Source organism: Danio rerio, chromosome 24 (genome assembly GCF_052040795.2).
Source record: "Danio rerio strain M-AB ecotype USA chromosome 24, GRCz13ab, whole genome shotgun sequence".
Lineage (NCBI taxonomy): Eukaryota > Metazoa > Chordata > Actinopteri > Cypriniformes > Danionidae > Danio > Danio rerio.
The window spans coordinates 23,039,264-23,054,814 of NC_141044.1; the positions used below are offsets into that span (position 1 = coordinate 23,039,264).

At 34.3% G+C, this 15,551-nt stretch overlaps 2 protein-coding genes across 3 annotated transcripts in view; one reads left to right on the plus strand and one right to left on the minus strand.

Annotated features, from left to right (window-relative positions):
* LOC556668 (LIM domain-containing protein) overlaps positions 1-2,692 on the plus strand; it is a 25,698-nt gene extending 23,006 nt beyond the window's left edge. The window contains 2 exon segments of the mRNA NM_001386491.1: positions 772-902; positions 2,210-2,692. Coding sequence (NP_001373420.1) covers positions 772-902; positions 2,210-2,360 — 282 coding nt within the window. The 3' untranslated portion in view covers positions 2,361-2,692.
* Positions 437-13,005, minus strand: slc22a13b (solute carrier family 22 member 13b). Of its 2 annotated transcripts, none has more exons than XM_087308683.1 (10): positions 12,571-12,956; positions 9,699-9,802; positions 9,390-9,544; positions 8,787-8,955; positions 8,022-8,142; positions 6,695-6,789; positions 6,240-6,454; positions 4,655-4,763; positions 4,359-4,568; positions 437-1,389 (listed from the first exon to the last, which is right to left on the minus strand). In XM_087308683.1, exons 1-10 carry the CDS (start codon positions 12,943-12,945, stop codon positions 1,293-1,295), a joined length of 1,650 nt encoding a protein of 549 aa, XP_087164809.1. In that variant the 5' UTR covers positions 12,946-12,956; the 3' UTR covers positions 437-1,292.
* Positions 13,006-15,551: the final 2,546 nt, after the last annotated feature.

Below are 15,551 nucleotides of genomic sequence, written 5' to 3' on the forward strand. Positions count from 1 at the left end.
TATCAATCTTTCATCGGAAGATTTTAGTGGCTGAACAACACTTCTGTGAAGATATAACCCATTTGTAACATCTAACGTCAGTTTTGCGTGAAGCTAAAATAGTTTTTAAACAGAACATTACCTGTCTAAGAGAAATCCTTCAGCCATTGTGTCATCCTTTCTCCAGCATGCAAAGGTAACTCTAATAATGATTCAGGTTTTTAAAAAGTTTGGATTCAGCAGGTTTTTACAGATCGTGTGCGTGCTCTCTCTCTCGTGAATGTGCGACGGTCGGCGGAGCTGCGTACCGACTCTATTTAATTGGATGAACATGTTTTAGTTTTATGCCTTATCTAAAATTTTAAAATACATAAAATACATTTAGATCATTTATTTTAATCATTACTATTAGACTGTGAAGAGACTTTCAACCAACACAACAAAAAATGCTTCTGAAGACAATCACCTACTGCACCTTTAATGATAATGCTGCAATAATGACAACATTGCTAATATATGTACAGATTGCAATCATATTACATACAGTCATACTATATAGAGCACATTCATTACAAGTGACAAGGCACAAAGTACTCAAAACAAGTTCCAACTGAAGATATAATGAAGACAGAATGCACCCTTTCTCGCAAACACTAGATTTACACTAGTATTGTAAAGAATCTCATAAAAAAACCAAACACCCCAATAGCTTTCAAAACACCCTTAGCTCAAAAATGTTTGACCCTTTCAGTCTTATGCTACAGTATAATTAACCCTTTCATTCCACTGCAGTTTCAGCCGGTGGCTCAGGAAACATGCTCAGCCTGTCTGAAACCTGTTTACCCCATGGAAAGAATGGCAGCGGATAAACTCATTTTTCACAAATCCTGCTTCTGCTGCAAACACTGCAAGAAGAAACTGAGGTAAGATCATTTCTGAAAACGACAAACCTAATAACACTTACAACCTAGTAAAGGATTAGTTTACACCAAAAAAAAAAAAAAAGAAATTATTAATCACTCATCCTCATGTGGTTAAAACTCCTAAAACTTTGTCTTTGAAATTATAATTACATTCAAATTATAATATTTTAGATGGCATTCGAGAGCTTCCTCATTCTCCTTAGACCGCTGTGGTCTAGAGATGACCAGAACAGGAACCAAAAACATTGTCAAAACATTCCATGTGACTTCAGTGGTTCACCTATAATGATACAAAGCTCCAAGAACATCTGTGTGCCATTTTTTTAAAATGGTTGCTTATGTCAGTGCAATAGCTTAGTAGAAAGTGTGCCAACATATAGCACAACTGCATTACAGGCGTCCCGATTTAAAGTCCTGACTCGTGGACCTTTCTCGATCCCATCCTCTTCTTCTCCCCCATCTCTCCAACTTCACTTCCGTCACTGTCCTGTCATAAAAAAGGCAAAATGCCATCAAAAAATATATATATATTTTTTTAGAAAGCCTACATCTTGTGCATCACATTAACTACAGGCAAACACATTACTTGTGTGTTGCACTGCAGATCCCAATGGCAATATGTCATACTGCCCTTAATAAATACACACCCTGACATCTGAGGCAAACAAAGTCATTTCTTACAGTTTATTGGCTCACAAATGTGTTCTTGGAGTTTTGTTTGGCTACAGTTAAACCACTGAAAACACATGTAATGGTTTTGACAATGTTTTTGGTTCCCTTTCTGGACATTGAACCTCACAAGCATTGTTACTGTATAGAGGATGGGGGAGCTCAGGGATTTATCTTAATTTGAGTTCTGAAGATGAATGAAGGTCTCAGGGATTTAACAAAATGAGGGGTAGTAATTAATGACCGAATTTTAATTTTTGGGTGAACAAACCCTTTAACATATATTTTAAAAATTCAGGGTTATTTTAAGCCAACTCTAGGACAAATATGGACAATTTTTTTAACCTGTTAGTTTTGTCCTTATTTGACCCTAAGTTTGTTTTAAATAACCCAGCATTGTTTTTTAGAATGTACACAATACAGTACATCATAGCAAATCATTAATTTGGGACACGCTGAGGTTTCTGCAGGAGGGTTTAGACTTTGCCTCTTTAAGTTGTTAAACTACTTGAAGTCTGCTGACTTTGCAGCTTTTACTTAAGTATTGACCTAAAAAAATCTGCTATTTTGATAAATTTCTTTGATACAAACTGATCATAAGCAGTGAATGTACTAAAAGATGTTTTGCTTGGTTTCAGTCTTCAAGGCTATGCTCCTCTCTATGGCGAATTCTACTGTGTTTTCCACTATCAGCAGCTTTTCAAGAGGAAGGGTAATTACGATGAAGGATTCGGCCGTCAGCAGCATAAAGACCGCTGGATACAGAGGAATGACACTAAAGTCATTTAGAGCCACTGAACAAGTATATGAGCCATAACCTTCACATAGCAGATGGTCTGGTGTAGGAGAATATGATTTGTTGTACTACTTTTTTTATTGTGTATCAGAAAGTATAAATCAATGCAAGGATATCATGTGATTTTATAAAGCAGTTTATACCTATAAATCAGTATCAGTCCATGTTCTGAAGTCTGTATGGTTGATATGTTTGAGAGAAGCACCATAAAGTGGTTGCAAGAAATGCTCCACACCTGTCTAATGAATGGTAATAATTTCATAACAAATGTACCAAAAGCATGGATGTCAAGGATAAAATTTGACATGAAAATGTGTACATAGGTTTTATTTTGTTTGTTTGGTTTTTTTTGTCTGAATGTTTCTTTATTATTATAATTGCTGATGTTAATTGCAGAAGTTATAAATAAGTTACCACATTTCTTTGGTGCCTACTAATAAATTCTTTTTTTTTTCATCTGAAGAGTACTACAGAAAAACACTCATATGTCATAAATAAATCACTGATGTTTACTTTTTGTATTGAAAGGATAAAAAAGTACAAATTCATTTTAATCAATAAAACTTTACAAACATGATACTTGCAGCATGAAAGGTAAACCTGAAAATATGAGAAGTTTGATTTGAGTCATTCACACTTATTGATAAAATCTATCATTGTCATAAACAGCGGTATAAATCTCATAATTTTGTGCTCCTGAGAGCCATTCCTTGCTCCTGATTCAGTCCATTTTCAATACTGGCTTTTTTTGATCCCCTGAAAATAAAATATTAAGAAAAACATTTAACATTTTGATTAAATCCTGCGCATCTTAATAATCTATTGCATAAGTTGTTTTATATGGAAGCATGTTTCCACCACAGGATTAAATAAATAAATACTTTAAATGGGATTTAAACCTACATTTTCTTTTTACAGTTCATAGAAATAAATTACCTACTTAGAATTATTATAATTCACAGAAAATTACGAAATATGGGATATAAACAAAGTTCTGAAGGAACAAAAATAAAATTGTGCGAGAAATTTATTGCAAGGGCAATAAGAAAAAGCCGGACGAAAACATAAATAATTATTGAGTAATAAGTGAAAAATACTGAGCAAAACAAATAAAAGAATATAATAGGAGAAACTCAAAAAAGAGCGAGAAAAAATCACAATAACAAGACATAAGCACATCATTTAGGGGAGGGGGATCAGCAGTGAGAAAAAAACTCTGAACTGCAAGATATAAACTCATAACTATACGCAAAAATATCAGATTTACAAGAGGTAAAAAATATCAAAAAGATAACATTTCAGCAAATAAAACTACAAGAGAAAAACTCAGAAATTTGAAAAACAAACCCGAATTATAAGAAACAAACTCTATTTGCCAAAAAAAAAAAAAACGAACTGCAAACAATGTAACTATGTAATGCTCAGCATAGCTTTGATTTTTTTATTTTTTTCCCCATATGATGTCTAACAGACCGAGGAAATTTTTATTTCTTCCAGGGAGAAAGTCTTATTTTGTTTCATTTCGGCTTGAATAAAAGCCATTTTAAGGTCAAGATTATTAGCCCCTTTAAGCTACATCTTTTTTCGATAGTCTACAATATTTTACTTGAATTTAGTTGTATTACATACTTTCAAATTTCCAAATTTGTTAGGTGACTAAAATATTTACTTAATAAATCTGTTTTGTTTAAATGCACCACAATAGATTGCCTATATTCACTGAGAAATGGATACAAATATTCATTTTCAAAATGCGGTGTACTCAATTATCTATTTTTGTTTATCTCTGACTTGCTAATATTTTTTCAGTTTAAGAATTTATAATTTAGAAATATTTGTAAAATATTACCTCACAACTGCAAGAGAGTCAAAACTGTGAGCTAAAATACTACAATTACCGTTCGATTTTTTAATCCCATGGCCGAAACAAGCTTGCATACTTAATAAGTAAAAAGCCACTAATATAAGAAATATAAGCAGTATAAACGCACATGCTCTCATCCGCAGGGATATCCGTGTGGTCCTGTAGGTCAGTGTTCAGTGTTTCTGGAAGCAGGAAGGTCAGAGCTCCTCCAACAAAAGGCAGCGAGCCGTATATGATCATAGGAATGGCATGATGATAAACGTCCAACAAGCCAATCAGAGGAGCCAGAATACCAGCCACACGGGCACACATGGAGTTCAGGCCCACCCCATTCTGCCTGTATTAATGCATTAATCAATGAGAGCTCATATAGACTGCATAGTTGAATATAGTGAGTGTTCATGCAGGTTGTTTATTACACACCTCACAACTGTTGGGTAGAGCTCAGCGGTGTACACGTATACAATGGAGAAGGAGGCAGCGAGTGAAAACTTCCCAATTACAGCGATCACAGTCACAACTATAGGATATTCTGGAGAAAATAAAAAAAAACAATACAGAAATCAACAATATTTAATAGTTCATTTTCCAACTTTATCAATGATTTTAAGGCTTTGTTCACTTCAAAATGAATATCCTCCTATCTCCTATCCTCCTATCTCCTATTCTATTCTAAATGAATATCTCCTATCTTATCCGAACCCAAAACAAATCTTTCGACTATTTGTAATGAGATATGAAAGCTTTCTTTCACTTCTGAAAGTCTAAGTCTGTTCACTCAAAACAAAAAGTTACAACTTTAAAACATAATTTTAATTGAAAAGTTTAAATTAAGATAAATTCCGCCAGACATAATCACTTGACATAATGTAAATATTGAAATTAGGTTTTTAAGTGATCAGTTTAGTTCACAGCAATCAAATTAGGTGATGGGAGCTCAGTCATGCTTGCTTAATGAGTGAGAACCAATCAGGTTTATTTTTTTACCAATGTCAATATACCAATTATGGACCAATTTGATTTGTTTTCAAACATTTTGCAAATATGGTACTATGTTTAGATTCACTGATCAATATATGTGAATAAATGCATTATTTAAATCTGGTCATCATATAAAGTGATTGTGTCTTTTCGGAATCCTTGGATTAAGCCTCTTCATAAACACTTTATGGATGTTTTGAAGCATAATAATTTAATGTAATCAGATTTTGAACTGAGTAACAAAAATATTAGTATGTTTGTATAAAATATGTATAATGAGGCTCATATATTATGCACGGTTGAAAATTCAATGGTCTATACATTACTTAAATATCTGACAAATCCTGTTTATTAATCCTAGACAGGCTTTGAGCTAAAATGTCTGCTATTAATTTGTTAAAGGCTTTTGATACTTTTTGCGGTTTTCTCATTTTTAAGACCTGCCAAATATCAGATAGGGTGGCATGGTGGGTAGCGTTGTTGCTTCACAGCAAGAAGCTGTGTCAGTTGGCATTTTTTTGTGGAGTTTGCATGTTCTCCCTGTGTTCACATGGGTTTCCTTTGGGTGCTCCGGTTTCTCCTACAAGTCCAAAGACATGCGCTATAGATGAATTAGGTAAACCAAATTCTCTGTAGTGTATGTATGTGAATGAGATTGTTGGGTGTTTCCTATTGGTTGGGTTGCAGCTGGAAGGGCATCCACTGCATATGCTGGATAAGTTGACGGTTCATTCCGCTGTGCCGACCCCTGATAAATAAAGGGACTAAGCCAAAGGAAAATGAATGAATCAATAAATCAATCAATCAATCAATCAATGACTTATCAGATACTTGTTATGCCCCGCTATATGAACAATTGAAATTCCATAGGGTGTGCTAACGTTTTCATAACTGTATTGTGAAGCTATTTTTGTATTTTGAGGTACTTTTTTAATATTCATTTGTTTGATAAACCAAAATAAAATGTAACATGTACAGTTTTTATGTATTTATTTTTTTAAATTTTGGGCAAACTAGTGTCTCTCACTTGCTGGGATAGCAGGAATAATCAGGCAGGCTGTGCCTCCTAGCAGCAAAACGACACTTTGGCAAATTCTTCGTCCAAAGCGCTGAATGAGAGGAAAGCAGGACAGCCGTGCAGGAAACTCTGCCATGCCAAAGATGAGTTGAGTCAGGTAAATGTCCAGGCCGAAGTTCCCCACATTCAAGCTGACACCATAGTAAACTAGTGATGTCACAAACCTTTGATAACATAAATAAACATACAGTATGATAAGACATTCGCCTTCTTTGTTATCAGTTTTTCTCAGCTTGGTTGCATTTGGTCTTTTATGCAAAATGATAATGCATTATTCATTGTTAAATGCTTTTGTGCTGTTTTATATGACATGTAATATCTAAAACTAGCAGACTATGTAGATGTTTATTCTCATAAAAGATTTTGGATTTATAATAAATTTGTGAAAGCCTGTCGTAACTTACCACATATAGCACATGATGAGAGCTCTCTTTCTCAGGTAACCCACTCGGAACAGGTCTATCATGGTGCTTGATTTGGCTGTGTTCTCTGCTTCCATCTGATAATGCATCATTTTATGTTAATTAAACCTTTTAAAAATACTTTGAATTTTTTGCAGGCCAGATTTACTAAAACGTCCAAATTAGAGCACTTCGAGACCACTAAGTGGAAAGTTTTGCAGGTGATCAACAAATTAAAATATCCAGCACCTTATTTCCATAGTGCTAAATGCAGTGAGGTCTACCAAAAGCAAATTAAATATAATGTAGAATGGCAATAGATTTGTTGCAATAATGTTGTCTTTTGCCATTCTTAACAAATGAACATGAGCAGTGATTTTCTTTTTCTCTACACATGATTTTTCTCCTTATCTTTTAGCAACTATATCAGCTTGTTCTGAACATAATGTATAAAATTAAGATTTGTGGGGCTTTAAAAATGGTGTAAATACAAGTGAAATGTCAATAACCTTAGAAAACTATGTTGTGTCACTGTAGTAGTGAGTATCCTTTGGTACTTCACAATTCAATTCCAATTGATTCCTGAAGTCTTAATTGAATTAAAAATCTTTTTTTTTCCTGGTTGCTTATTGGTGTTACTTTGTTATATTTGACTATGATAGATGGTTAAATCTTGAAAAAGCACAGCATCAAACCAAAACATGTTCTTCTTTTTTATTGTGCAACATTTATTATGCTGCTTCCGGACCTTGAGATTGTAATGGGGAAGAAGCGGCACTTTATTATTATACTGAATACATTTTAAAGTTCTGTGGATACTGCTCTGTGCAGTCTTTGGTGTTTACATGTTTTCTATAAAACCGAAACTGAAGACGAGGTTGCAACACAAGGCATGGTTCATGTCACAAGTTAAAAAACTGATTTCTCTGGATTTGAACATTCTTCACAAACATTTGGGATAATATAAGTAAAAAAGTCAGCAGAATATAGAACACTGTTCAAGCTTTTATATATTTTACTGAAAAAATCGTTTATATTATGCTTTTGATGAAAATGTATGTAAATCAAATGAAAATAAAATTGAGATTTATACGTCAATATTTTTTCCCCATCTTGTTGCATTATTCATTAAAACTCTTGTTCAACTGCAGTCAGCTGCTGTCAATACCATTTCATTGCTACTTTTTCATTGCATACCATTAGTGAATCCTGACAGTATGCTTTTTGCTTAAACAGAAGCTATTAGTAAATCTGGCCCGATGCATTTTAAATGGTACATTTTTTCATCTGCAATTTTATCAACAATTCTCTGCAAAGAGAAAATAATCACCTTATCAAGCAGATTTTCAGACACCTTCCTGCCATTAATTCGGGCAGCTTTGAGGATCTCTCTCTTGGCACTGTCTAGTTTTCCTTGTGTCAGAAGCCATCTCGCAGACTCAGGGAGAATCCTGCCAAACATGTAATAAATAAAATTAAATATTTAATATATTAAAATAGTGGCAAATGACAGCTCAGTGGTTAGCACTGTCTTCTCACAACAAGAAGGTCACTAGTTCGAGCCCCAGCTAGATCAGTTGGCATATTGTGTGGAGTTTGCATGTTCTCCTCTGGGTGCTCCGGTTTCCCTCACAGTCCAAGCACATGTTGTATAAGTGAATTGAATAAGCTAATTTGGCCGTATAGTGTATGAGTGTTTGTGAATGTAAGAGTGTATAGATGTTTCCCAGTGCTGCGTTGTGGTTGGAAGGGCATCCACTGAGTAAAACATAAACTGGATAAGTAGGCGGTTCATTCCGCCGTGATGACCCCTGATGAATAAAGGAACTAAGCTAAATGAATGAATAAATGGATGAATATTTTAAAATTACTTTACAACAAAAACTAATGATAATAGCTTAATTAACACAGTAAAAATATAAAATATGTTATTTGTATATGTGCATGTCACAATAGCCTTAGCTGATATCAGAAAATCATTATCACGCAAATGTTTTGTTAAACAATTAAAAGATTAATTAAAATTAGATAAGTAAATATTCATCTGACAAAAAAATAAATAAATAAAATTTTGATCATCTCTGAATACTCTCACCAGTAATAGATAAAGAAAAGCCCAACTGGTGCTGACAAAACCAGCTGTAAAACCCTCCAGTTTCGAATCCCATAGGCCACACCAGACAGCAACATCAGACCAATGGCAAAAAAGCAGTGCGATAATATGGTGAAAAGGGCCCGCTTGGCTGAACCACACCACTCAGTACCTACAGTGATAGACAGTTGAGATACTATGTATAAAAATACTGCTAATAATAATCACAAACAAGAAATCTGTTTAAAGTCATCAACAAACTGAAATCGTAAGCAGGAGTTGTCTGTATGGTTGTAATAACTCCCCCAAACCCTTTTCCTGATTTTTTCAATGAAATGCCTACTTTACTACATCCAATCAGCTCACGATAGAAAAAACAAGCCACGCCCACTGCTGTCTCATTTAATATCCCATTTCTCTACATCCAATCTGTCACAATACAAAAAAGAAAGGTCACAGCTTCTGATTCATGTGGACTTGAACACTGCGTTAAATAATAATAGTTTTACATTTTTACATTTACAACTTTAACTACTTCATAAGCTCTTCCTACATGCTATGAAATTTCAGACATGTGCTGGCATTGAAAGGAGTCAAAGGCAATACCCAGAACAAACGTGTTGATAGAGATCCCGGATATTGTGGTGCCAACAACAAAACGGAGGGCAATGTAGACATAGATGTTAGGGGAAAATGCAACTCCCACTCCAGACAGAAACTGCAGAAACAAGGAAAGCAGTGTGGCAAACCGTCGGCCATACCTGTGGCAAAAAAAAAAAAAAACTGCACAGTTATTAAAACAAATTTGACATAAAATAGTAGGCTTTTAATTCGGGAATAAATACAAACTGCTAAATAATCATTGTGTGTATAATATCATTCTCATGTTGTTCAGGGATTGTATTCTACACGTACTTGTCTGCCATTGGCCCAAACAATAGGGCTCCAACAAGAAGACCAGCCATGTAGATGGACTGAGAGGCCTCACTATAAACCTTATTTTCACACACCAGGTCAAACTATGGTGAGATGAGAAAAAAAAACATGATACAATAAAAGACAGCAAACAAACACTGAAAATAATATTGATGAGATATTTGTTAGCAAATTCATTCTTTAATTAATAAACAAACTAACTTTCTAAATTTTCTTTGACTCGTATTGCAGACAATAAAACAAACATTATTTAATGTGTTCCTGGTGATTTTTATTTATTTATTTTTTTCAAAATAAACATGTATTCCAATTTTGGTCCAATTTTGGTGCAACACATTTCAAAAGAAGATAGAACAGTGAAGCATTTACCATTTCATAATGTTACCATTTATTTTCACAACACTTAAAAGACGTTTAGGGACTGAAGACATCAAGTAATGAAATGTTTCACAGGTAATTTTGTCCCATTCTTCCTGCAAACATGTCTTAAGTTATAAGCAACAGTACAGGGTCTTTGTTGTTTCATTTTGCACCAAAGTGCACCACACAATCTCTATTAGAGACAGTAGGTAGTGCTGTTGCCTCACAGCAAGAAGGTCGCTGGTTCAAGCCTTGGCTGGGCCAGTTGGCAATTCTCTGTGGGGTTTGCATGTTCTCCCTGCATATGCGTGGGTTTCCTCCGGGCGCTCCGGTTTCCTGCACAGTCCAAAGACATGTGATACAAGTAAATTTGGTAGGCTAAATTGCCCGTAGTGTATGAGCATGAATGAGTGTGTATTGATGTTTCCCAGTGATGGGTTTCAGCTGGAAGGGCATCCGCTGCATGAAACATGTGCTGGATAAGTTCATTCCACTGTGGTGACCCTGGATTAATAAAGAGACTAAGCCGAAAAGAAAATGAATGAATGAATGAATGAATGAATGAATGAATGAATGAATGAATGAATGAATGAATGAATGTTTCAAAACAATGTTCCTTAAAAGAAAGATAGGAGGGCATTTGGACACTTCACCTTCAACGGTGCATAAAATAATTAAAAGATTCAAGGAATCTGGAGGAATTTCAGTGCGTAAAAGACAAGAGTGCAAGTCTAAACTGAACTACCGTGATCTTCAATCCCTCAGGTGTCACTGCATTAAGAATCCTTATTCTTCTATAAGTGATTTTACCACATGGGTTCAGGACTACTTTGGCAAACCTTCGTCAAGTACCACCATAAATAGTTACATTCACAGATGCCAGTAAAACATGTACTGTGCCAAAAGGAAGCCCTATGTTAACAGTGTCCAAAAGTGCTGTTGACTTCTCTAGAATCTGAAGCATCTGGAATGGACCATCACACAGTGGAAATGTGTACTGTTGTCAGATGAATCAGTATTTTAGGAAATTTTTGGGAGAATGGATGCTGTGTGCTCCTAACCAAAGAAGAAAAGGATCAACCAAACAGATACCAGCAACAAGTCCACAAGCTAGGGTCTGTCATGGTATGGGGTTGTGTCAGTGCCCTTGGCAAAAGTAACTTTAAATTGTGAAAAGTATTGATTTTGATAATGCTGCCTTTGGGACACCCACTCATATTTCAACAAGACAATGCAAAACTACATTCTGCACTTATTACAAGTCCTGGCTTCAGAGAAAGAGAATACAGGTACTTGAATGGCCTGTCTGCAGTGCCGCTCTGTCCCCAATAGATAATCTGTGGTGCATTTTGAAGTGCAAAATGTGACAACAAAGAGCCTGTACTGTTGTCCATCTTTAGACTTGTTTGCAGAAAGAATGGGACAAAATTACACCTGAAACACTTTGGTGTCTTTAGTCCCTAAACGTCTTGTTAAAAGGAATGGCAACATTACAAAGTTGTAAATGCTTTACTGTTTCAACTTTTTTTGAAATGTGTTTCAATAACTGTAATTGATATACATGTTTATTAAAAATAAAATCATGAGCAACACATTAAATTATGTTAATTGTATTGTCGGCAACAAAATGCAAGTCAACGTTAATTGAAAAATCACTTCTTCCTTTTTTTTTTATTTGCGTTTTCCACACTGTCCCAACTTTGTCTGATTTGGGTTGTATATTACTTAATATAATATACACTATATAGACTTTTTGTAAACTTAAAGAAAAGGTCTCACTTATTTGAGTTACAAGTGGCCCGGTGCACTTATGTTAAATAAAAAATAGATAGCGGTTGAACAAAAATGTGATGAATATCTGTCAATCAAAATGAAGGGCTACATGCAAACTCAATTTTAAGGAAGCATAACAGTAATCTTTTCAATGTTTTAATTTTAACAGGAATAAAACAGATTATGATGAGATATTTAAAAAAATCTAAGCATTTCCTAAAGAATTTTTTTGTTTTGTTAAAGTCTCAAAAAAAACTTTTTTACATAAATTGAATGAATGAGTGGATGGATAAATGGATGAATGAACAAAGAAGAAACAAAAAATAGTGGAATAAATAAAAACAAAACACTGAACATTCAGTCAAACTACATCATAAAATATAATCACAAAATAGTCTTTATTAAACATTAAAATGTAAAGCAGTCACAAAAACAGACTTACCTTTAACTAATCGTATAGTCAAGTTTACTGACAAAAGTGACTTATTAAATTATCAAGTATTATTAAATTCTTTAAAAGCGTAACTGTATTAAATAAATTATATATATATATATATATATATATATATATATATATATATATATATATATATATATATATATATATATTATATTTTTGTTAATGAGAAAACAAAGCTTTAATGCATTTGAAAGTAGATAGGACCCTCTTAACACATTATACATAATACTACAGTATGATAAACACAAAGAGCAGTACCTCAGTTATAAGTGTGCTGCTGTCTTTCGGTGCCTTATAAACCCATCCATCAATACACGAAGTAGTTGTGTTTATTCCATAATGTTCAATATCCTCAATATCCATCTCTACAGGTGTGAACATCCTACAGCTCTCATACTGTCCTTTGCTGTCCAGCGGGACGGTGAGGTTCAGCTGCTTTTCCTCGGTGAGGTTTGGAGCCTGTCGGAGAATCCAGCTGCTGTTGCAGTAGTGCGGGAAGCTGATGGCGGTGAACACCTGGCCGAACATGTGGAAGGCGGTGAAAATGTTTGGGAGACATACCGCCACCAACAAGCGCTTCTGAAACGCGCCAAATTCGCCGACCGATGACAAAATCTGCGTAAAGTCGATCATGATCTTCTGGCGACCATTAGCGGCGGCGGTGCGCTTTTAAACGGACGCAAATTAATTTTTAAACTCGTCACAGGTTTGACATTATCTGTGCACGCGCGCAGTCGAGATAATGAAGAAACAAAACGAAAAAACACCGAGAAGGACAACAGTATAACTGTTCATACTGCAACAGCTTCATACCATGTACTGTAAGGTGCGCATTTGGAGTCAGGCTGTGATTGATGTAGCTAGTGAATGGAGTGTGAGTGTGAGTGTGGTGTGTGCATGTTTGTGACCTGTCAGGATCGAGTTTATATGTATGTGCGTGTGTATGTGGGTGTATTCATGCGTCAAGTTTATATGTATATACACAAGTTTCATCCATGTTGTTTTGAACATCCGGTAGTATAGGTGTATATGCGAGTAATTTATAGGTGTATATACACGTGTTTTATGTATGTGTTGATAAGCAAAGTTTGATTTAAATCCAAATGGCACCTCATAAGGACACACGTGTATAATAGTACACATGTATTAGGTGAAGATTTTAAACAGATTTTAATTATGAAAACATTGATGTCCCCATTTCTCAAAAAGCTTATAAATCATTCGGAATGAGTTTTTTTTTCTTTTATTTTATTTTTTTCAGAAAGTAAAATTGCACCCAGTTTCTTGTGAGGGTTGTGATTAGGTAAAGTACATGGGTAAGGTAATAAAAAAATAATGTTTGTACATCATAAAGACAATGACAATTTATAGAATCTCTCAACAATTCACAACAAATAAGCTATTATTACTAATAATTTCCACTTTTGAAAAAAGCTAATAATGAGTATCTAACTTTAAAATGGGTATATTGAACTGATTCAATCAAAGGAAATACATTACACAAAAAAATCTTGTTTATTTTGTTAAAAAAATATATTAAATGCTAGTATAATGACAATATTTTTTGGTATATAAACTATTGCTGAGCCAAATAACATTTTATTGGAGGATTTTGGTAAATTATTGTCAAAATGTATAACTGTCAATAATTTATTTGTAAAAAGAATTACATTAAAATTTAACATTCCAGGGTCAGCGTAAGGTTAGACTAGTTTGGTATTTTTCATTAGTTTTAGTTTGTATTTCGTTTTGACTTTTTGTTTTCAAATTCAGTTAGTTTTAATTAGTTTAAGAGATATATTTCCTAGTTTTTAATCAGTTTCTATATTTTAAAATGTCTAAGTTTTAGTTTAGTTTTTATTAGTTTCAGTATTAGTTTCAGTTTTTTTCTAAATGAGGATATTTGTTAGGTGCAAGATTCAAAATCAACAGGATAAATATTGTAGCTGTAGGCTAATAATAAACTCAGTCATACATGTTTTGAAACATGTATTCAGAGAACTCATGAACACTATCCTCTACCACTACCATCGACCCATCCTCAAATTCAAATACAACAGCCCACAAGATAGCAGTCACACAATATGTGTGCAAGGCTGCTCTGAAGTTAGACACACAGTATGGGCAGGTTTGGATTAACCAAAGGGCATCATGGGCACAGGCCCAGGGGCCCATCCACACTTAAATTTTGCCTACTCTTCATCACGAGGAAGACAAGTAAGAATCATTAATAAGTGTGTGTATTATGAAGGACTCAGATTCCTAGAACTGGATTGAAGAGGTGTTATCCAAATCATGTGCATTATAAGTTTGTAGAAGTTATACATTAAAAATACCCTTAAAAACAAAAATTTAGTACTGCTTCAGTGAACTTGAACAAGTATATCCATCCATATATAAGATCCATTAATTACCCCTAGTTGTATTAGCATTTTTTTTTTCAAAGTGTGCTTTAAATACTTTAAAAATAAGTAAAATCTTTTTAGTCTAGAAATATATGTACTGTATATCATTTATTTTATAAATGTGGGCAATACATTATAGATTAATTTTTTTAACAAATATTATATTAATCTTATTATTTTATTAAGCTAGGGGGCCTACAAGACATTGTGCCCAGGGACCTCTGAATTATTAATCCGGGCCTGGTGATGGGCTTAGCAAATGCATTTGCGCTCATACAGTATGTGCGCCCATAGGTATTCTGGTCTAAAAAGGGAGGCGTGTTGAGGTGTATTGCTGGTGCGTTGCTATTTTGAAAAACTATAATAGATTTTTCAATAGACCAAAACAAAACATGTCTATTGTCCAGGGCAGAGCGCGTTAGTTATGCGCCTCGCTTACACACTACTTAATACACACAAGATGTAGAGCAATACGCAAATATCTTTAAATATGAAAAATAATTAAAATATTAAGGATAAATATACACTGTTAGACATTTCTGTAAATTACACAGTTATTTACTGTATTTCACCCAGTGTAATACTGCAAATTCCTTTTACGGTAAATAACTGTATTTACCGTTGCATTATGGGAATTTAGTGTGACGTAGAACAACATATACAGCGATGTACTATATTTGTAAAAATTCGTGTATTATACTGTATTTTCCACAACTGCTTCAACGCCACCTTGCGGCGATTCGACTACTCTGCACCACTTTTTGCCTGAGGACCCTGGAGCAATTCTGGAGGACAATTTATTAGTGTGCCTGAAGAACATACTGGATTTAACAA